Consider the following 24,041-nt stretch of genomic DNA (forward strand, 5'->3'; position numbering starts at 1 on the left):
TTTACATTCCCCGCGTCTGGCTAGTGGGTAAACGCTTTTTCCACAGAAATCGAATTTTTTGTTTCTTCTAAGCTTATTTGTGCCCATTTTGCCGTAATTTGTTTATGTAAACTGGTCCACCCGATATAACATAGAGGGTTATAACTTAAGCGAATTGAAACCTAATGGATGCATAAAAAATCTCTTTCCCGCCCTCGAATTCAATGCATAAATTCCAACAAATATTTAGTAAAGGGACACTGAGACGAACTGAAACGAAGTGGATTTTAACGACAAGAGTTGACATTAAAGCCAATGGAACTGGAAAATATTTGGTGGTCTGCCTCCAAATGGCTTTTTGTCACTCCCTTCTCCAAAATTACGGAGAGGTTTTAGGTTTGCATAATTATATCGACGATATATTAGATTTCTAGCAGTTGAATATTGGCTGTTATATCATTTCAACAAGATATAGAAAGTATAGGAGTTACCTCATCATTTACGTTATGAGGTGAAATGAAAATGGAGTTTAACGTCTTACTGTTCTGCTCCAACTGGGCTAATGACGGCGGGCATACTCCATACATTGGGTAGCGCTACGGCCTACTCTTATATCGAATTCCAATTGCCAATGGATTTTTTTTTTAGGTGCACGCGAGCAGCTGTCCTTGTCACCCCTCCATCCTGCACGACTGAAACAATCACGCCAGAAAATGTTATGATGGGACTTTTAGAACTCGGTGGGACATTGTGATGAAAATTGTAATACCAGCTGGGACATTGTGATGGAAATTGCAATACTCGGTAGGGCATTGTGATGGAAATTGTAATACACGCGTGAGGCATTAGCACTTTCTGAAAGAAAATATTATTTTATAGTATATTGTGTTAAAATAAAATCAACGATTCATCTATTAAAAATTGATATACTTTAAGCCACATCAAATGACCTATTTGTTTTCTTAAACAGTATTTGTAACACCTAGAAGCAGATGCTCTGGGTGTGCTTTACCCTGCAGTTATAATGATGAGAAAGGGTATATCGCTTTATTGACAAATTTATGCTAGGTATTTTGAAGGTAGTCTTGTGAGAATAAAATAATGACAACACTAAACCAATCGTCGGACTCTTAATAGTTCTAAATTCAATTTAAAATCCATGGAGTTAAGCATAATTCTGTTCATTATTATTTCATTACGCAGTTATTTACAATGTCTATATAGTTTCATACATAATGGAAGGTTCTACATTATTCAGTATCGCGGGTTGGCTCATTTTTTAGTGAAGCTTTTTTAGATGCAACCGAAACGATCTCCACCTCGACATATTTTGTAAGTAAGATGACAGGTCTACATACAGTATATACAATATACTTCTCGGTAGGCCTAATAATAATGAGTAAAAAAGCTATAAATAAGTGACATATTATAAAACACCAAATTATGATACTAATACACAATTGCCTTCATCTATACAATATACTTCTCGGTAGGCCTAATAATAATGAGTAAACAAGCTATAAATAAGTGACATATTATAAAACACCAAATTATATTGCAGTTGTTAAAAATAATTAAAACAGAGAGTTGCGTACAGACAATGAAAAAATAAAGCAATGGTATAAATCAAGTCTTATCTGTTATAAAATGAATACCATACGGAAACGGAACAGTTAGATAGGTAACAATTAAAGAAGAAACTCAAACCGGGAACTGAACCAAATCGCTATATCGGTGTCATTCATTTTTAAAAGAAAGAAATGAGAAACTTCAGGTGATGCAGATTGAGGCCAGGGCTAATTCAGAAATTTTAGAACTTGACAAAGCATGGATTGTAAAGCATATACTGCAGACAACAAGCGGTATTAAATAACAACACATAAATCTTTTTGGCTTTTTAGTTTGCTTTTTGGACAAAATAACTGCATATGATTATCGTTGTGCACAACATCTCAAAAGTTATATGACGCCCTGTTTTCTATTTTACATAGGCAGAACACACATGCTCAAAAACAAGATATTTACAGAAACGTCGAGTAAAACGCTGCATTTGTAATGCGAGTTAAGTTATTGCAAAGACTTCTTTTTGTAATTAATTAATTATGTGTATTATCAGTAGTCACACCATATCACAAGGCAATATTCTATAAATACACGCGTTCTTTATCAGTAAGCTAATGATCGACATTGTCACAAGGAAATTTGTCTGATTTATTAATGCATCCAGTGTTTATCCATTCCTCTTCTTTCATTCAGTCATTGTACAATTATTAAGGTCAATGTCGGTTTCTCTCAGACATCTGGAAATATGTTGTTTCTGAAATATAATAATAATATACAGTTTAGTTACAGGCAGATTTGTATAATTTCCTGACTATCATACCATCGAACATCAATTGTATTTTGTTTGCTACACAGAAACTTACGCTGCCTGTTCGCAATAAGCTCCGCTTGAAAATAAACACGTAGCTAGTTGACTGACATTTTAATTCCTATATCGACGATTTAGGTTGAAAACACTAAGTATTATGCTTCGAGAATTTTGAGAATATTTTTATGGTGCTCCCATTTTCATATCTAATGTAATTGAAAATATTTGTAAAACGGACTAGAACAGCACAACAAAATAGTATACTAATATTTGTACATGGCGGCCATTTCATTTCGTTTTTTTATACTTTCGATGGCCTCTACTTCATGAAGATCTGACTAATTGTAGTGGGAGGTCGTGTCAAGGGTCAAACGTGCTGCATTTGATCCTATGACGTCGGACATTTGATTAACCAATCAGTGTTGATGTCTTTAGTGGGATACCCACAGTTCCGTGCATCGTACGCCAAGAACTCGCTGCAATAGACGGTTTCATTGGCTAATCTCTCACATCAACCAGAACTCGGGTTATATAGCAACCCTTCCAGACCCTCGTGTAGTGAAGACAAGTAAAACAAAATTTTGAACTATAAAAAACGAAACGAAATAGGATCTGTGTTTTAATCAGATTACTAAAAGATAAAACAATAAGATACTCTGTGGGACTAGTTAAGTTTAATGCATTTGAAACTTTTATAATGAGCTAATATAAAAACTAACTGAAAAACAGTTCGGTGCATGCATGAGCTTGCCACAACAAATTTCAACGATGGGTCCAGTGCACGATACGTGTCACGGCATAGCAGCAGTCACCACTTATATATAACTATGAGACGAAACGTGACATAGGCATTGAAATTTTGAATGTGTGTTAACAAAAAAGGCGACGCAAGAATAATAAATGCCATCTAAGGTAACGTAATTTAAAATTCATTTTTTGTCCAGCAAACCTTACCTCGATTTCCAGATGATTCATACATAGGCATAGGGTGTTCCGTTAAAGGTACTCGCTCGTCCATATCATAACTCCTTTGTTTCCGTCTGTAGCAGCCACACTTGTACATACAATCAAAGAAACAGTCGCCGATTCCCAAACAACAATGAAACAATCCCAAGGCAGTCAAACACAGTAGAACAATGACTGCAATAGCCGTAGGTATGATCCATATTAAATCCTCTGTGTTAGTTTTTCCTAATAAACCCGCATTGTCGGACGTCACACTGGCCATTGTCAACGTTATTCAACCATAATGTTCACACACTTTCTAGTTCTGAAACATGATAATTGAGATTGAAGATTTTTAAAATATTATGCTTCCCAAATTTCGCCCATATGTTCATTTTAAGATAAAATGTAACGGCCCAAATCTAGTCTTCTGTATCTGAAGTGACGGTTCAAACTAAAGTAAAACAAGGTTCAAATTATTAGGTGCTATCACCAGAGAAACCCTATCTTTGATGATAAGAACTGATAATTAAAACTTTGACTAGACTTTCGATAATGATGTATGCAAAATATGAGATCAATCTACGTATATCATAACGCGATACGCCCAGTGTCATAACAGAATCTTTAATCCCATACAAAAAAGGGGAAGGAGATCAGTTGGCCTTTTGATAAATAGTGAAATGAAATGGGGTTTAACGTCCTACTGTTCTGCTCCTATACTGGGCTAATGAAGACGGGCATACGCCACACAGTGTGCTATGAGGGAAATTTTGCCCGGGCAGCGGCACTATCGCCTTCTCTTATATCGAATTCCAACTGCCAATGTATACACGGGACCTCGGTTTTCCGTCTCATCCGAAGGACTAGACAGCTGTCCTTGTCAGGCCCTCCGTTCTGCACCACTGACAAGGGGAAACCACGTCGGAAAGTCCGGATGAACTTTCTCGGCCAATGCAGGGATCGAACACCCGACCTCCAGGCTAGCGAGCCAGCGTCTTAACCACCTAGCCACCGTGGTTCCATTTGATAAATAAGTTAGGCCATTTTGAATAACAAAATTTATTCTCTTGCTTAAAATTGCAACGTCGTGGTTGATTGTTTACGTTCACGGCCAGCTTGTGTAGGGTATCTCGGTTTACATCTATAAGGTACTGTCTGTGTGAGTATACGTTGTTGGCTACTTTATTGTCTATGAAATTTTCACCTTTGTTTCTCGCATAAGGAAATGTTTCACCATGCTGACAGACGTGGAAATAGATCGAGCTACACGAATCAGATGAAGTCTATTGAAATAGATCGAGCTACACGAATCAGATGAAGTCTATTGAAATAGATCGGACTACAGGAAGCAGATCAAACCTATTGAAATAGATCGAGCTACACGAATCAGATGAAGTCTATTGAAATAGATCGCGCTATAGAAATCAGATGAAGCCTATTGAAATGGGTCGAGCCACAGGAATCAGATCAGGCCTATTGAAATGGATAGAGGGTATTAGAAATTGTGATTTTGGTAATTAATTGGAATACTTACATGAGCCAAATTATTTATACGTTAACACTTACAGATACGTAACTACGTAAATATGTTTCTATCGCTGTAAGGTACTTGTAGTCCTTTCAAAGTTCAATATACAGTAACTGTATATGGTGATAAGCCACCGGTATATATAAACCATTAGATCAGTTATCAGAATCAGCGACACAACCTCACGTGAAGATCACTGATTACAAAGAATTGCAGATAATCAGTGGCGGCTCCAAGTGGGGGCCCTAGGGTCCCACCGCCTCTAAATAACAGTATAACAAAATTAACTTATTATTCTGTTACTATTATTGAATGCTATATGAGCCGCAATACACCAAATTTCTCTGTGACATTAGAGTTTTATTGCTATAGTTTTACTGCAGTTCGTACATCTTACACATATTTATAGTGTATACTATTATATATTATATAAAAGGCATTGCATAGAACTAAACTAAACTCATCAATAAATATAAGAAATGAAATGAAATGGGGTTTAACATCCTACTGTTCTGCTCCTAACCTGGGCTAATGAAGACGAGCATGCGCCATATATACAGTGTGCTATGAGGGAAATTTTGCCCGGGCAGCGGCGCTACGGCCTACTCTTATATCGAATTCAAACTGCCAAGGGATCTTTTACGTGCACGCCAATGTGTACACGGACCTCGGTTTTTCGTCCCATCCGAACGACTAGACAACTGTCCTTGTCAGGCCCTCCATCCTGCATCACAAACAAGGGGGAAACCAAAGCTGGAAATTCTGAATGTACTTTATCGGCCAATGCCGGGATCTCGAACATTCGACCTCCAGGCTAGCGAGCAAGCGTCTTACCCACTTAGCCACGTGATCCCCCAATAAATATAAGAAAACGGCGCATTATAGTTTTAGACAAAAGAATAAGGCATATACGGTAACTTAATTACACAGGTTACTAACAAAGATTTAATAGATTTACAATATAAATATGTTTGGATTTTTTAGGAAACCACGTTCTTAAAGAAGCAAAAAACAGAACACTGATAATTTCTTGGAGAACTCATGTTGAGTAGGCTTTTTCTCAGAGAATTTAGAGGAAGGCGTAGATCAGCATAACTTTTTAAATTCTCATAAATGTCCTTATAGTTTTTTTTAATATAGATTTAATTACGAGTATAGAGGTGTTTGCTTTGATCCGTAATGTACATCTATTAATGGTATTGGAATGTGATTTACAATCAAACACGCCTGTGGAAACGAAATTCAAATTGGGGGATGTCAGCGTAGCGAGCCAAAATACTGATATTTTATGGGTTTTTTTTGTTTTGTTCTAACGGATACGTATCACGCAATGGGGGTATAATTTTAGTCATATCACGTGCCTCTTCGATGTTTATCACTCTTCCAAATACACAAGACAAAATTACTGTGCGAATATAATCCATTCAAATCTAACGGAACAATCCTATGCCCTATTATAGGGTGGCAAATAAATATGTTAATTTTTTTCAAAATATTATTTATTCAAATATTTTCCGAATAAAGATTAGGAAAATTTTCTCTTTTAATAGAAGCTGCCTAGAAATTTATATTTTATTACGAACAATAATTAAATCAGATTTAAAACTGTATTTCTAATACATAAATATGCATAGATCTGAATCTCGAAATACTTATTATTATTAGCACTAGACGTTGTCAGAAAAATACTATTTCTTAGAAGTGTGGACTAGTCAATCGCGACTTACCAGCTGGATAACCAAAGCTATCCTCTATCCAAAATGGCTGAACTGAGTGCATGTGATCCGTGCTCCTTCTCTCGTCCGGACTTGTGCATCGTAAAATCCGTCCACTTGGACTTGGAAGTAGATTTTAAACGCCAGGTATTGTCCGGAACAGCGGTTCTAACATTAGAAAGGATTGCATCTGATATAGATTCCGTGGTAAGTGTCTTTCTTTGTTAGCTATAAGTCGCTACTTTCGATTTATCGTTATTAACCGGTATTCATAATGATTAGCGTCGGCGTTGTTGTCAACTTCATTTGGGCTAGTTACTGCACAGGCGTGTAACCTTCGATTTGATGCTTATTTGGTTGTTTTAAAAATAAGAATTTTGATTACCTTTTCGAGGATTTTCTTTTTATTGTTTGTATTTGTAAATCCTCGTTCATTTTCCCATTTCTTCACTATATGATAGTTAGTCTTCAGACACTTTTAATCATGTTTTGGAATTCACTTTATGATCGGAATGACATAAATACATAAATGATTATCTTTATTTAAAATCAGTGGGTCGAATTATTAATTTATAACGGCCCACTTTTATCTCACGTCAAGTATATTCAACAAGTTTCTAGGATTTATGATAGAATTGAAACATCTACGATCTACTCTAGTTTATAGAGGCATTTGCCAGTAGGCCATATTTTAATTTTAGCGTTCTGTCGTGTAGCCTATATATTTTATTTTACACAAGGCCAAAGAACATAATGCATATTCCAAGTATTTTTTCAAACAATCAAGAAATGTTATGCAAGTGCTATTTGGTATAAGGTTTTATGTATTTTTTTTTCAATGTCAATGTGAATTTATGAAAATATTTCCGCGTCTTTTATTCACAAAAATAAAGGTATTGTATTATGTATAACGAAACTAAACGTATCAAAAACTTGTAAATTGTATATGCTGTTGTGTTAGACAAAAGAAGAAAATCGGCCACACAGGAACATAACAAAAGATTTTTAGATCAGTAAATAAATTTAGATTTCTTAGGAAACTCAGTTCTCGGAGAAAGCCAAGAACACTAGTAATATCTTGGGGAACTTATTTTGAGAGGACTTTTTCTCAGAGAATTTAAATGAAGGCGCAGATCAGCATAACTTTTTAAAATTCTCATGAACGTTCTTGAACTACGAGTATAATTAATTTAATGGTATTTTTTTTTATTTTTTAAAAAAAGAGGATCCATTAATATCACGTAATCTGTCACGTGCAAACATGTCCTGATATATAATAAACAGACTGTAACCTATCTATAATGCAAATAATTAACGCGTGAATATCAGGTGTTTTTATATGCCCACATTTTCATGTGGACGCATTATGCCGTCACCCCTGTTTGCGCGCCCGGACCATGGGCGTCACACGTACATGGGGGGGTGGGGGTCGGGGTGGGGTCTGAATATACTTGGACCCCCCCAAAAATTTACATAGTAGGCCCAAACTCCTATTTATTTACAACAATTATTAGGATTAGTTAAGATTCTATCTGTATAAAACCTGTACATATCCCAATATCCACGGAAACGTGTGAAGTGAAAAGTACCTGTGTTCCGTAAAATTGTGTCTAGTTTGCCTGTCAGTAATATTTTGTTAATTTTTTTCTGCCACTTATCAGAGTGAATCGCATGTAGGTACCCAAAAACATAACCGCCTAAACCAAATATTTATCGCCCGCTCAGCCAGCAATGTAACCATAATGCTTTTGCACGCGGTGTCTTGGTAGACAGCATGGCCACATGGTGTTTGTTTATATTTTTTAGGGGTTTTAAAAAATGGGTTAGGGGTTAGGGTTGCGGACCCCCCCAATATATATGTCACGGCTACGCCTCTGGCCCGAACGTCCGTCCGTCCACAATCGAATATATCACCGTTAGATCATAATGCCAGCTGAGTTCGAATTTCGTGAAAATTGGACCGAAACTGTCGAACCTAATAGCCGCTCCTTGCACACATATAGTGTAAAGGTTGTAATACCAAGGTTGTTGACCCTTTAGAAGTCACAATGTTTATCCGATTGAACCGAAACTGCCGAACCAAATGGCCGCTTCTTGTACACATATATTATAGTGTAAAGGTATGTAATACCAAGGTTGTGGACCCCATAGAAGTCACAATTTTTATCAGATTTTGATGAAACTTGAAATTTATGTGTATAACCCACAGATCTAGATTCCATTCAATATTCGCGCATATTAGACTGTAACTTCCTGGATTATGGCCCCTGATTGTACGGAAAATCGTAATTGTGGATCATATAATAGAGGTCACAATTTTTACCCGATTTTAAAAAAACGTTTAAATATATCACCATTCCATGCACCATAATGAAGGTTGAATTTGAATTTCGGGAAAATCGAAACGAGACGGCCCGCCAAATTGGCCACACTTTGTACGCAATTTGTGTAAAAGTATGTAATGCGAAGATTATGGACCCTCTAGAGGTCACAATTTTTATCCGATATTGATGAAACTTAAAATATACTGAGCGCCATGGAAAACGCATCACTTTTTTTTCCCAAATATTTTATTACTAGGTGGTTTTGTATGTATAATATTATGCAATACTATGAACTATTGTTGCACACAACGCTCCCAAACGCTAAAAATATCGGCCCCTGTGCAAAAAAAAAAAAAAAAAATTGCACGAGATGCACATGAAAACCCCAATATTCACGTGCAGCATTGTGTGTGAGCCCTTTAAAAGCATGTTTTCAACTTAATGTGCAGTACATGAACTGTGAAACGTCAATCTGTCGTAATTTGTTGTTGGACGTGTGAAGGAATTGAGCTAGAGATGCCGAGACTTACTGAAAATCAACGGAATGAAGCCATGGGAATGTCCAGGGCTGGCATGTCTACACGTGCTATGGCCAGACACTTCAATTGTCATCAGTCCAGGGGATCACATGGCTAAGTGGGTAAGGCGCTGGCTCGCTAGCCTGGAGGTCGGGTGTTCGATCCCTGCATTGGCCGAGAAAGTTCATCTCGATTTTCTGGCTTGGTTTCCCCTTGTCAGTGATGCAGAACGGAGGGCCTGACAAGGACAGCTGCCTAGTCGTTCGGATGGGACGAAAAACCGAGGTCCGTGTACACATTGGCGTGCATGTAAAAGATCCCTTGGCAGTTGGAATTCGATATAAGAGTAGGCCGTAGCGCCGCTGCCTGGGCAAAATTTCCCTCATAGCACACTGTATGGCATATGCCCATCTTCAATTAGCCCAGGTTAGGTGCAGAAGCGTAGGACGTTAAACCCCATTTCATTTCTCAGTCATCAGTCCACTATTGTAAGGCTTGTGGAACGTATTCGAGTTACTGGATCAACACGTGACTGTCAACGTCCTGGTCCACAACGCGTTACAACCCAGGCTCAAGACCGCTACATCCGGGTCACTCATCTGCGTTACAGATTCCGCCCAGCGACTCGAACAGGTGCAGCAGTCTTCGGAAGACAAGGACCAGTAAGTGCCAACACCGTAAGACGTCGTCTAAGAGAAGTAGGACTCCGTGCACGACGACCTTATGTTGGAGCTATCCTCAGGGATCATCACCGTCAGCGGCGTTTGATATGGGCTCAAGGACACCAGACATGGAGAAGAGTAGACTGGCAAATTGTGCTCTTCAGTGATGAGAGTCGCTTTCATCTTTATCACGCTGATGGCCATCAACGTGTGTAGAGACGTCTTGGGGAACATCTTGCAGACTGCTGCGTTTTCCAAACGAATCGATGGGGGGGGAGTGTAATGGTATGGGGAGGCTTCACATTTCATCACCGGACCGCCCTACACATTTGCAGGGGTCGCGTTAATGCTGTAGCCTACCGTGATGATGTCTCGCAACCAATTGTTGTTCCGATGTTTCGAGAGCACCAACAACTTCAGCACTTCCAACAGGATAATGCACGTCCGCATATCGCCCGTTTTAGTATGGACTACCTGGCTACTAACAACATCAATGTCTTGGACTGGCCATAGAACATGTCTGGGATGAGATTGGACGCCCCAGGCCTTCTTTCAAACATTTGTAAATTCCATGCGACGTCGCTGCACAGCGTGCGTAAGAGCCCGTGGAGGACACACGCGCTACTGACATCTGTGTCATACTTTTGGTTTTGACTCCTCTAACTTTGTACCGTTGATTACAGATTAAAAACAAATGTGTTGTTATTGATGTGTTCCCATTTGAATATTGTTCACAATAAGAAGCAAAATAAATAAGATATGTTTACAGGATCATTTTGTTACACGAAAAACTAAGTGATGCGTTTTTCATGGCGCTCAGTATATATCTTTATATCCCAAAAATCTCAGTCCCTTTCGATATTTGCGCATTTCAGACCATAACTTTCTGGATTATGGCCCCTCATTGTACGAAAAATCGCTTTTGTTTTTAGCTTAGCTTGTTCTCTATCCATCTCGTGCAAAATGTGCGCGCATCTTGTCTGGCAACCGCTGGTTATTTTAATATTTAAAAATGTATTTGATGTTTTTTTTTATTCTTTGGAATTTACAGCCCGATGTACATGTGTCTAATAGATGTTTGAATTTGTAAAATAAGAAAATTGAAACGTTCAACTTGAAAATGTTTTTTTAATTACTGTGGTGGTTGAATTCCATATTTTGAATCGATATCTATACCCCAATCGTTGTGGGATACATGGATTGAAAATACTTATATAATTAATACAGTCTGTACGTTTTTCTTCAGATATTGGATATTCGTGATATAAAAGTTTTGAGGGCTTGCGATGTAGATACCAACCAAACTCTAACTTTTACGGTCTCGGATCCTGTTGGACCATTCGGTTCAAAACTAGAGGTAAAGCTGCCACAAACAAAATCGTAAGTAATTTTTTAAAGTCTGATTCTCGCAAGGCAGGTGTTACTCATTTTCTAATTGACATAGAATCGTGTCTTGTTGTTTGGAATGGAATGCACACAGTGCACGTAAAACACGACAAAATATTTGGTCAAACTTCGCCCGAATTCTTTCATAAACCATACCCCCCCCCTCCAGATTAGGGCACCCCCCACCCTCAAGAAAAAAGGCCGTGTTCCCCCTTATCCTACCTAACCCAATTAACCCCATGTTTATATTGTATTGAGTTACACGTACGGAAAAGGGAGAGTGTAAGTCCCGTATGAAGTTAGCAAATTGTTTTAGTAATGCACAGTTATATACCTAGAATATAACTAATATAAAATACATACCTCTCTACGCTTGTTGGACTTTTAAAGTGGCGATTTGCAAGCAAGAATGGTCTATCGACATTAACCAGCATTTTATCATTCTGGCTGTTGAATATCCATTAATTTTAAATTTCTAACAGTTTAAGCGCCAGTACTTGCTACATTCTCGAGTAATGCTTCTTGTTTAGTTTCCGATATGGTCACCGTAAAGACACCTTAATTTGGTAACCAACTAAGTTAAGAAATATAGTTTTCAAACGTTGTAATTGAGAAATGTGTGAGATTGTGATTCAGTAAGTTTGATGGTTTTTATAAATTAATAACAATATTGCAACTTTAAATACCTATATTCCGAGAAAAAGCTAAACATGTTGATGTTTTATATTCTCTCCCATCAACTCAACTTGATACATTCGGTGCCGACACTCATTATTGTCCCATCCGCATGACTCTGTTGATCATGCCTTTATATATATTGCTACTAATCATTGCTTTGTACATTTACTTTTCTAGTGTGACAATATCCATCAACTATGAAACCTCACCAAAATGCACAGCCTTACAATGGTTGACAGCTCAGCAAACAGCTGGAAAGAGACACCCTTATCTGTTTAGTCAGTGTGAGGTAGGGTGAGAGCCGCTTTGTTTTATTACCTATCTAGGCATAGCAATTTCATTTTAGAAATTATATTACGCAATTTAAGTATTACAAGAGTGTAACTGGAGGTATATGATTTATACTTTACCCAGAAACATCTAGCGTATACTATAACCCAGAATGATTATTTCAATGTTATTGTATACATTTTTTTCAGGCCATCCATGCCAGAAGTCTTTATCCATGTCAAGATTCACCAGCAATCAAGTTTCCATATACGGCATCGGTATACACACTTTTTTTATAAGACATTTATTGATTTCGGGTTTTATTGGCAATCCAGAAAATTAAGACCGGTCAACGGTCGTAAAAGTAAGCTCAGTGGGTATGGCTAGGGACCCATCCCGGTGTTGGCAGGGAAGGTTCTTTCGGATTTTCAAGTGTGGTTTGGATTGAACATTGGCGTGCTCGTAAAAAATAATTGGAATTAAACAAATAGTACTATAACATTAAAGTACTTAAAATATCTGGTCTCTGAAGAAATGTAACCACGTAGGCTTTATTTTAATACTATCCTTCAAGATAGATAAAGAGCCGACACTTAGCAAAATAGATAACGAAAACAGACTATGCTGAAAATTTCTGTCAGATTGTTTCACGCTGAAACGAGATATTAGCGATTCAGTTTTAGGCTAGCCTCGATCGTCATTACACCATTACGATAATAAACAAAGTCTCGATTATCCATTTATACGTCAAATCATCCATCACAAAATGTAGTGAGATCCACTAAATATCGCAGGCAAACGGAGGCATCGAGAGTTGATTATGGTCTTGATAAGTTAATTAATGCCTAATTAATAATTTAGATAACATTTAAGGCCTGAAGAAAAACCTGCAATAGGCAGATTTAGCTTTTACATTATGCCTGTTTAAGGGTAGAACTAAGCCAATCCTAATTTTAATAATGATGTGGGGGCAGGGTGGGGGGTGGCCAAATGGTTAGCACGTGCATGCTGTATCATAAGGCCTGTCATTGAGTCAACTAGCGTGGTTTCGAATCCCCGGTTGTACGTAACAAGGAGTAGGGTCGCCTGTCCAACCTCGTGGGTTTTCTCCGGGTCCTCCGGTTTCCCCCCACTGCTAAAGACCCCTATGCACAAGCGAATTATTGAAATAAAAAATTGAACCATGTTAGTCCTTAAATGACCCGGTTTGTGTCGAGTGGGCCACGTTAAACCCCATCTCTCTCTCTCTCTCTCTCTCTCTCTCATAATGATGATTGTTTTATAGGTAACAGCCCCCAAAGCGATAACGGTATTAATGAGTGCAGTAAGAACAGGGTCTGAACCATGTAAGGGTGATCCCTCCAAAACAGTTTATAAGTTTAATCAAGCCGTTCCCATACCAAGTTATTTATTAGCGATCGTAGCTGGAGATTTAGAAAGTCGGTAAGAATTTTGAATTATAAAAAAAATGTTGTGTATATTAATATCTCTGGTCGACATTTCATACTGCAGTATTTTGAAAGTTGAATCACCAAAAAGAATAAACACTGATATGTTGATTTGAAGATTTGTCAATAATCGACATTCACTGCAGACGATATAAAGGATATGGTCATTAAAATTCAGCGCCAGCTAGAAAGAGTTTGCTTAACATTTCTGCAAAGTTCTTAATCCTAAGCAAAATGGATTGCATTAAATTTCTTCTCTCAAAAATAATTATCATACTATAAATTACCAGATGTAGTTGTCCTTTTTCAGAGATATTGGTCCAAGATCTAAAGTATGGTCAGAGAAAGAATTTGTTGATGATGCAGCCTATGAATTTGCAGAGGTATGGTTAAATGGACTTAAAATTGTTATAAAATGAACCTACTCCGTTACCTCGCTTAAATACTCATTTTATCCTTTTTTAGAGTAACTAAAAACTTCCAGTAATGTAGTATAGTTAGACCCTAGAGCCCAAATCGTGTGAACTTCAGCGTTAATTTTCTATACAGTGTCAAATGCCATTACACAAATTCCATTACGTCTTACCGTTGATTGGCAGTAAAATTGCTATAGGAACTTTACCATACAGACATTGGGCTATTTTGTTTAGACATTTAACATTCGTGTTTGTGGAAGCTGAGAGAATTTGAAATGGAGTTACCCAGATTATGATATTCTTTCAGACCGAGCAACAGTTAAAAACAGGCGAAGAGTTATTAACAGAATATGCCTGGGGTCAGTATGATCTACTGATATTGCCGCCATCTTTCCCCTATGGTGGTATGGAGAATCCTTGTCTTACCTTTGTAACACCAACCTTATTGGTAAGTCTGTATGTTATACATGTTTAACACCCTACTATTCTACACCAACAGGGTTAATAAAGAGAGGTATATGCCATGCAGTATGCCACGAGAGAAATTTTTGCTACACCATACAGTGTACTATAAGGGAAATTTTCCGCGGACATATATCGAATTCTAGCAGTCAAGGGTAAAAATTCTTTTAAGTGTACGCCAACTTGAACACAGGACCTAGCTTTTTCGTACCATCCGAACTACTAGACGCTATCATTGCCTGACTCTCCGTCATGCACCACTGACAAGGAGGGAACTAACTCTCTCTGCAACACAGGGGTCGAACCCCAAACGACAACTGAACGACCTTTTCGGTATGTTATGGCAATTGAATCTCGGCGGGATCAGTTAGAGGCACTTGTCCCTTGCCAGGCCCTCCGTCCTTTGGAGGAGGGGGACAATGCCAGAAAATCCCGATGAATTTTATCGGCCAATGGATCGAACAATGGACCTACAGGTTAGTTACCCAACGTCTTGTTCACTGAGCCACGGCTCACCATTTCAGTTAACCCTTCAAATCCATTTACCTAGCTTCAGGAATAATATACATCTGTATATGCGTCATGATTTTATAATGAAATTCCCGATGATTGTAAAATGTTTTATACATGTAAGACATGTATGGTCTATGCGTGGTTTTGAGAGCCTGGTGGAATTTGTCATGTTTTATGAACTATTTCACACGTTTACAGCAACTTAATAGGAAGGGTAGCACCCAATCATTTCAGATGAACTTTAGTGTTTGTAATACATAATGTCGAACAATGACCCCTCCTCTCCATGAATGTTGGCCGGTATGTTATATTATTTTATTTCACTACAGGCCGGTGATAGATCATTAGCTGATGTTGTGGCCCATGAAATAACCCATAGTTGGGCTGGTAACTTGGTCACCAATAAAACATTTGAACATTTCTGGTAAGTTGGGATTTGTGACTCAGTATTTCTTACAATTTGTAATATTGTCGTATTTAACTCAGTATTTTATAGAGTTTGTAATATTGTCATATTTAACTTGGCCCGTCTTCATTAGCCCTGTGGGAGCAGAACAATAGCACGTTAGTCCCCATTTCATTTTGTATTTAACTTGGTATTTCATATAGTTTGTAATATTGACGTATTTAACTCGGTATTTTATACAGTTTGTAATATTGACGTATTTAGCTTGGTATTTCTTACAGTTTGTAAAATTGACGTATTTAACTCGATAGTTCTTACAGTTTGTAATATTGACATATTTATCTGGCCATACAGTTTGTAACATTGACGTATTTACCTCGGTCTTTCTTACAGTTTGGAATATTGAGTATTTAACTCGGTATTCCTTGCCGTGTGGAATGTTGACGTATTTAGCTCGGTATTTCTTTCAGTTTGTAAATTGTCGTATTTAACTCGATAGTTCTTACAGTTTGTAATAAGTGGTCTTCTGTAGAAAGATTCGGTACATTTTGCGCAGTTATTTCATGTTTCTTTTTCAAAAGTCAGTTTTCTACTATATATACATTATAATAACCGAGAATGCGAGACTGGTAGGACATTTTCCCACAGTCTGATATCCTTAGATAATTTCAAATCGGCCATGGATTAAAATCGCAAAAGAAGGTATTCATACCTTGACATTTTGTATTTATTGTTATCTAGTCGCATTTCTAACCGTGTCGCGACCTGGTGACAGAAAGAGCCAATCAATTTGTTTTTAAAACATATTACGATATAATTATTTTTCATTTCAAGGTTAAATGAAGGTCATACAGTATTTATTGAGAGAAAGATTACTTCACGTATACATGGAGGTGAACCATTCCGACATTTTATGCTAGATTGTGGTTGGCAAGAGTTAAAAAATACAGTAAGTTAGTGAAGTTGTGTTTATCTGAAAGTTCACCTACAGGTTGTCCATTAATATTATAGTGAACCTACACATTGTCCATATTATATCTGCTTGAAGTGGTATTTAACAATTGACATCTATACGTAATAAACACAAAACCATAATATGGAACACACTTTAAAAACAGGACGTTAAACTCCATTTCATTTCATTTCTTTCCTGTCCCTTCCAGATTGAAAACGTGGTAACTTTCGATTTTTTTCTTTCCTAAAGGTGGAAAATACCTTAAAGAATGGTCCGTACACACGCCTGGTACCAGATTTAAAAGGCGTTGACCCCGATGATGCTTTTTCTAATGTACCTTACGAGAAAGGCTGTGCTTTATTATTTTATCTAGAAACTATTCTTGGTGGACCAGGTAAATAAGATTATATTTAAAAAAAACCCCAATAAACTCGGACAAGAACCACGGTGTAAAACACAATATACCAAATAATTTTGGAATAGATTCAATATTGTTTATGTACCAACTCACAGTGATATAAGTTTAAAGGGACAATAACACTCTTGCTGGCTTGACAGCTCCAGAAAATAAATATTAGCCTTATTCTAAGTATTAGATGTTTATGTGTCCTACCTGTTGTGTAAATTATCCATTACATCCTATTTTACTTGTCCAGAGGATTCGAAAATATTTTTAAATCCACATCACATTTGAAAAGGTTTACGTTAGGCTTTCAAATCATTTATTATTGAATTTTTCCAATTTTTTTAAATTAGGTGTGTTAACATGAAATTTGTATCATCAATGAATTGGAATATTGTAAAATAGTACAATTTGTTCACCAGAATAAAGATTGGGACATATTCAGTTACAACAAGAGTGGTATTGAGCCTTTAATATCGTTTATAATTCTAATAGTAAACCATATTGTTGCTTAATAATTATTTATGGAATAGATTTATTATTGTTGATTTACAAAATCCCAATGATATAAATTAATATCATGTAAAATATCATGCAATGTTATATATTGTTTACTTTATAAATATTTGTGTATTTACAGCTGTCTTTGAACCATTCCTTAAAGCTTACGTTACCCAGTTTAACAAACAATCAATAGATACACAACAGTGGAAAGATTTTCTTTATTCCTATTTTACTGATAAGGTTAGTAAATATGCTCTTGTTTCCATTTAATAAAAAACCATTTAAATATCGTTATTATTCCTCCTTATCTGATGGATGGGGGATGGCTGGATGGTTTAAAGCGTGTGCGATAGATCAAGAGGTCTGTCATTGAGTTAAATAGCGTGGTTTCGATTCTCCGCTTGTACGTAATAAGAAATGGGTCGCCTATCCAACCTCGTGGGTTTTCTCTGGGTCCTCCGGTTTCTTCCCGCTGCTAAAGACCCTTACGCACAAGCGAATTATTGAAATGAAATTTAAGCATATGTTAGTCCGGAAATGACCTGTGTTGTGTCACGTGGACGTTAAACCCCATTTTCCTTTCTACTTACCCAATGAGGTTAGTAAATGTAATGCATGTGGTTTCTGCATTCTCTAATGGTTAGCATACCTGTTTCGTTTGATTAGACCCACTCGAGAGAGATTTCTCGGGTCATTGCTTCAGGAATATGACTGGTTAGTGATATCGGTAAATTATATCATGTAGAGGTTATCACACGCTAGTATATGTTCACTGGTTGCAGAATAGTAGGACGTTAAACCCCATTCGATTTCATGTTTACTGATTCGTATACAGTCTGTGAGTCCGTGCACGTAAATCCGTTCCGAACAATTTGTTCATATCATTTAGATTGTCAGTTATATTTACACGAAAGTACATTTTTACCGATTCCTGAATGAAAATATTGTGTTTTTTAAAAATGAAAACATGTATATGATTGAAGTTTTATCTTTTTTTTCAGACAGAAATACTTGACAGTGTGGATTGGAAAACATGGTTTTATGGACAGGGGATGCCACCGTATACTCCAAAGTATGTTTTCTTCTACATTTTTGCATTATTAAGACATTTATTAATTTCGTATGTTTCTTAACAAAATTTGGTAGTAAATAAATCACACTTCGTAATTTATCCGCGCACAAAAATATTTTTCTCTATATGCTATGGAAGCCTATAACTACCATTCATAATTTCTACTTTTCGTCTCTTCAGAACACGAAAGTCGAAAAGTCGAAAAGTAGAAGTTACGACAAAATGTGAGGCAACAAGACGGTATACAAGCCAAAATCAACTCGAAAATAGGAAATTAAGAAATAACACACCGCGATAATAGCGCCCCCGTTTTTTCTTAATTTCTACTTTTCGACTTGCATTTTGGCTTGTATACCGTCTTGTCGACTTTCGACTTAGTCATATTTTTGTATTTATTGATGTCAGTAAAAGGCACCAACCCGCTATACAAGCCAAAATGGAACTCGAAAAGTAGAAATTAGGAAATTAACACACTGCGCTATTAGCGACCTATGATCTGTCGTACTGTCGACTTTTCTACTTTTCGCCTAGGAAGTTGTTGTAGTCTCTGCCTTGCAGGTCACATTTGAATACGCGCAATTCCCGTTAACAAAAATGTTGGTGTGATATGATGGCGATTATTTTATTAATATCTCGATCCCTATGTTACGGAAAATTTTATGCAGCCGTCAGTAATAATATTATAAAACTTACAATCTAAGCTTGATCGAGATAATAAAATAATCGCCATCATTACTAGACTCTATCACACAGACATTTTTGTTAACGGGAATTGCGCGTATTCAAATGTGACCTGCAAGGCAGAGACTACAACAACTTCCTAGGCGAAAAGTCGACAGTACGACAGATCATAGGTCGCTAATAGCGCAGTGTGTTAATAGTTAAGTTGTTGTAGTCTCTGCCTTCCAGGTCACATTTGAATACGCACAATTCCCGTTAACAAAAATGTCTGTATGCGCGTATTCAAATGTGACCTGGAAGGCAGAGACTACAACAACTTCCTAGTAGAAAAGTCGAAAAGTCGACAGTACGACAGATCATAGGTCGCTAATAGCGCAGTGTGTTAAGTTCCTAATTTCTACTTTTCGAGTTACATGTTGGCTTGTATAGCGTGTTGGCGCCTTCTTACTGACATCAATAAATACAAAAATATGACTAAGTCGAAAGTCGACAAGACGGTATACAAGCCAAAATGCAAGTCGAAAAGTAGAAATTAAGAAAAAACGGGGGGTGCTATTATCGCGGTGTGTTATTTCTTAATTTCCTATTTTCGAGTTGATTTTGGCTTGTATACCGTCTTGTCGCCTCACATTTTGTCGTAACTTCTACTTTTCGACTTTTCGACTTTCGTGTTCTGAAGAGGCGAAAAGTAGAAATTATGAATGGTAGTTATAGGCTTCCATAATATGCCGCTTTTAAACGTACTTATCAGTACCGCTCAACGCGGTGCCTCAGTTATTTATTTCCACTGTCAATATGTCGAAAGTCGACAAGACGGTATACAAGCCAAAATGCAAGTCGAAAAGTAGAAATTAAGAAAAAACGGGGGGTGCTATTATCGCGGTGTGTTATTTCTTAATTTCCTATTTTCGAGTTGATTTTGGCTTGTATACCGTCTTGTCGCCTCACATTTTGTCGTAACTTCTACTTTTCGACTTTTTGACTTTCGTGTTCTGAAGAGGCGAAAAGTAGAAATTATGAATGGTAGTTATAGGCTTCCATAATATGCCGCTTTTAAACGTACTTATCAGTACCGCTCAACGCGGTGCCTCAGTTATTTATTTCCACTGTCAATATGCCGGCTAACCTACATTATGAATTTTGACGTTTTATTTGGTTTTTAAAATGGTGCGTCAACTGAATAATAACATTCAATAGTTTGCATATATAGTTTCTATAAATTGGAACAGCTGTTTGAACAGCTACACTATGTTGGCCCTTTTCAACTTTTGAACGGCATATCAGCATTTCCGAAATGTATTATAGCTGCATTAACAAAGTAATTACGTTGAAATCTCGATTTTATTCCATGAACTTAGCAGGGTTTATGGACCGGTTTCCACAGATAGTCTACATCTAAGCCGGCGGATGAACCGGGCTGACAATACTCGTAACCATTACTTCAACAACATCAATATCATGATGATTAAAATGATCATGAATTAAACTGGTCTGATTTTATTTTAACTTAGGTTTGATACAAGTTTGAAAACTGTTTGTATTGATCTATGTGAACGATGGAACAATGCCACAGACTTTACCAACTTCTCGCCTGCTGATCTAAATAACCTTTCTACAGGTCAAAAGAAAGAGTTCCTGACATTGCTATGTCTGAAGGTAATTAGGCATTTGAACTTTTTAAACACGCATCCAACATTTAATGTTTTAAAGTATCGGGGTTGCTCCCGGCGTTGGCCGATAAAGCTGCTCGGGATTTTCCGGCACGGTGTCCTCCTTGTCAGTGATGTAGGGCGGAGGGCCTGGCAAGGACAATGTCTAGTCGTTCGGATGGTACGAAAAAACGAGGTCCTGTGTACGGAACAATTGACAGTTGGAATTCGAAATATGAGTAGCCGCTCCCGGGTCAAAATTTCCCTCATAGCAGACTGTATGACGTATATCCGTCTTCATTACCCCAGTCGGCAGAAACCCGATTTCATTTCATTTGTTGTGTAAATTATATGTGTTAAGTTATGAACCGCATCATCTGCCCTTTTCTATTAAGATAAAATGGTTATATTCATATTAAGTCGCTTTGTGGAAGGGATATACTGGGGTTAGGTTTTTATAAATATATAAATTGGAAATTTGTTTCAGGAACCGTTGCCTGTTAATAAATTACAAGCCATGGAGGATGTCTATAAATTAAATAATGTCAGGAATTCAGAAGTACGATTCAAGTAAGTACTTATTATAAATGGAATATTATATAGATGCTGCATAATACTTCTAACTTCTAATAAAATGAAGATGCATACCCACAAAAATAACAATTATATTCGATTTTGCTCTTATCAAGATATATCTATACTGATATGGGAGGAACCGTCTGAATTGCCCGTGTTCAAGAAGATTTTGTTTGGTGCATGAAAAGAGAAATTTAAAGGGCCCTTTTTTCTATTTATATTATGTTGTTTTGTACCACGGAATGAGTCTTTTTTTGTATTAAGGTTTAAATGTTGTGTATTTTCAAATTTAAGATGTGACTATCATAAAATACATTTTATTTAATATGTAAGAGTTTTCTATTTTGATTGGGGAATATTTAAAGTTTACGATAGAAAATGGGAGAAATTGTTCAATTTTAAACAAGAACCAAACCTTTTTGTAATGTTCTCCCCTTTTATTGAAAGTATTTTGTTTAAATTAGGTGGATAATGCTTGGAATTAGAGCCAAGTGGACTTCTGTTCTACCTAGAGCATTTGAATTTATTAATGAACAAGGAAGAATGAAGTTTGTTCGTCCAATTTACAGGTTGGTATAAAACTCTTTAGTGCATCTTAATAGAAACACGGAACTTTTATTGTTATCTAAGAAAATAAAACTTTATCTAATTTTTGAATTTAAACCTGGTCTCTTTAACGTCTGCTTCCACAAACGTGATATCGCAGACAAAAACGTTACCAACCAACTAGTGCATTATTTTAACCTTGCATGAAGTTGGTGTTTGTCGGGTTGGTTTAGTAAAACCTTAAAAGGTGGCATGTTATTGTAAAATGTATTCTATTATTTTCAGAGCTTTAAATGAATGGACTGAAGTTAGACAAGAAACCATTGGGAATTTTAATGCTAACAAAGACGAGATGCATACACTCACATCGACACAGTTAGCTAAAGATTTGGGACTAACATCTTAAAGGTGTCCTGGGAAAAATTCAAATTTTCAGAAATCATACACTATACACCAAACAGGCCGTAATATTTAGATTAGTAAAATTTTTCTTGATTTAAAGGAGCTAAATCGCTAACATTTGGGACCTAGAAATTCACAAAAGTGGGTCGCAACGCATATAATACTGTAATATGAATGTATATAAACTGATTTACATTTAATGGTTTCCGTTTTTACTCCAATTTCAAATCAGTTATGTTCGGCGAAATAAGTCAGCAATCTCAATCGAGTGCAAATTTCTAGCGTCTAGTTATTCTAGTCTACATAACTCCATTTGATTTGGTGCAATGTGTCTAGCCTCGTCCCTCGAGTCTCTCAATACAACTGGGGCTGAAGCGCATTATGGTACACGATTCGTGTACCAATGTTAAAAAAATTATTTTATCTTAAATATGGGATATCAGAAGCTCATCTTTTCCCGGTAAGTTTACATCATCAATGTTGATTTAAATTGACCAATAATTTGTGTTTTCGATGTCGAAAATTTTGGAGGATTTTGAGTTACGACTTAGGTCCTTTAATATGTGATTATTAATTTTATGTAGTTTCCAATGTCGTCACACATGACCATCTCTTTCCCCACAATTTGTTGTGGATGGTCAAGATTTGTCTCATATGAAAGAGCCCTGTCATAATTCAGTATTTTGAAAAAGAACAACCTAAATTATTGGGCAGCAATTTCTTAAACCTTTAGAATGGATTTGTCCATTAGGACACAAGAATGTGTATAGATTTTAAACATCAAGTACCGTCTTTTTTAAGTCTTAAGTTTTGTTATTTATCAGTGGAGCTCTGTACGTGTTATTAAAACTTTTGAGTTTTGAAATTTGTTAAGGCTAATTTTTAAAAAAAACAAAAAAACCCTGCTTCCACAAGTTACAATTCGATTTCGACCACAAATCACAGAATACCCTTCTCGTGTCCATGTCGTTTTTTAATATAATTTTGAAAACGGTATGAAGGAGTTGTGGATATAATTTGTTTAGATAGTTAATTATGGAAACAATTTTCTAAAATGTATAGAAGAAAAAAATCCGTAAAATTGTTGTTGATTATTTAATATACAATATACATGTACATCAATTGTTATGTTATTATTTTGTTGTCTAAATTTAACTGAAATTAAAAATCAAATAAAATACTGAACCGTATGTATGGTCTTCAAATTTTAATAAATTTCCGGGTAGATTACCCCCCCCCCCATCATATACATATGAAATCAAGCCAAATTGAAGATTGGATGTATGTACATCACATACATGTTGTAACACATGACACAATTAGACGGAATACAAGTTACTTAAAAGTTTATTACTGGCCAAGTTTCAACGAGGGTTCTTACATCTTTAACATCCCAATAAGGACGAAAGAATCCTCGTCATAAAATCGCCAGAAATTAACTTCTAAGTAACTTGTATTCCATATAATTGTGTCATGTGTTCTTATCCAGTTACTAAATGTTGTTTACTGCCAGGGAAGCCAGAACAGCCACCCCTTCCCTGTCTTTTTTTGCACAGATATTGTGAAAATGTCATTTTGTTTATTCTTTCATAGTTTGGTCACGACAGTCGGGTCCTTAAAATGTTGATT

General features: G+C 36.6%; 1 protein-coding gene and 1 long non-coding RNA gene across 2 annotated transcripts; one reads left to right on the forward strand and one right to left on the reverse strand.

The window, feature by feature from the left end:
- Positions 1-1,030: 1,030 nt before the first annotated feature.
- On the reverse strand, positions 1,031-4,924 carry LOC126827765 (uncharacterized). Its single transcript, XR_007682861.2, has 3 exons — positions 4,833-4,924; positions 3,305-3,620; positions 1,031-2,296 (listed from the first exon to the last, which is right to left on the reverse strand). It is a non-coding gene; the product is annotated as an uncharacterized LOC126827765 (long non-coding RNA).
- Positions 4,925-6,571: 1,647 nt separating this feature from the next.
- Positions 6,572-23,602, forward strand: LOC126827760 (leukotriene A-4 hydrolase). The gene is made up of 16 exons (XM_050557279.2): positions 6,572-6,748; positions 11,292-11,425; positions 12,287-12,398; positions 12,589-12,657; positions 13,665-13,822; positions 14,138-14,210; positions 14,551-14,691; positions 15,548-15,642; positions 16,459-16,573; positions 16,829-16,973; positions 17,623-17,726; positions 18,488-18,558; positions 20,751-20,895; positions 21,376-21,458; positions 21,929-22,033; positions 22,296-23,602. The coding sequence occupies exons 1-16, from the start codon at positions 6,587-6,589 to the stop codon at positions 22,414-22,416; spliced, it is 1,833 nt and encodes a 610-aa protein (XP_050413236.1). The 5' UTR covers positions 6,572-6,586; the 3' UTR covers positions 22,417-23,602.
- Positions 23,603-24,041: the final 439 nt, after the last annotated feature.

Source organism: Patella vulgata, chromosome 7, assembly GCF_932274485.2.
Source record: "Patella vulgata chromosome 7, xgPatVulg1.2, whole genome shotgun sequence".
In the NCBI taxonomy this organism is placed as follows: Eukaryota; Metazoa; Mollusca; class Gastropoda; family Patellidae; genus Patella; species Patella vulgata.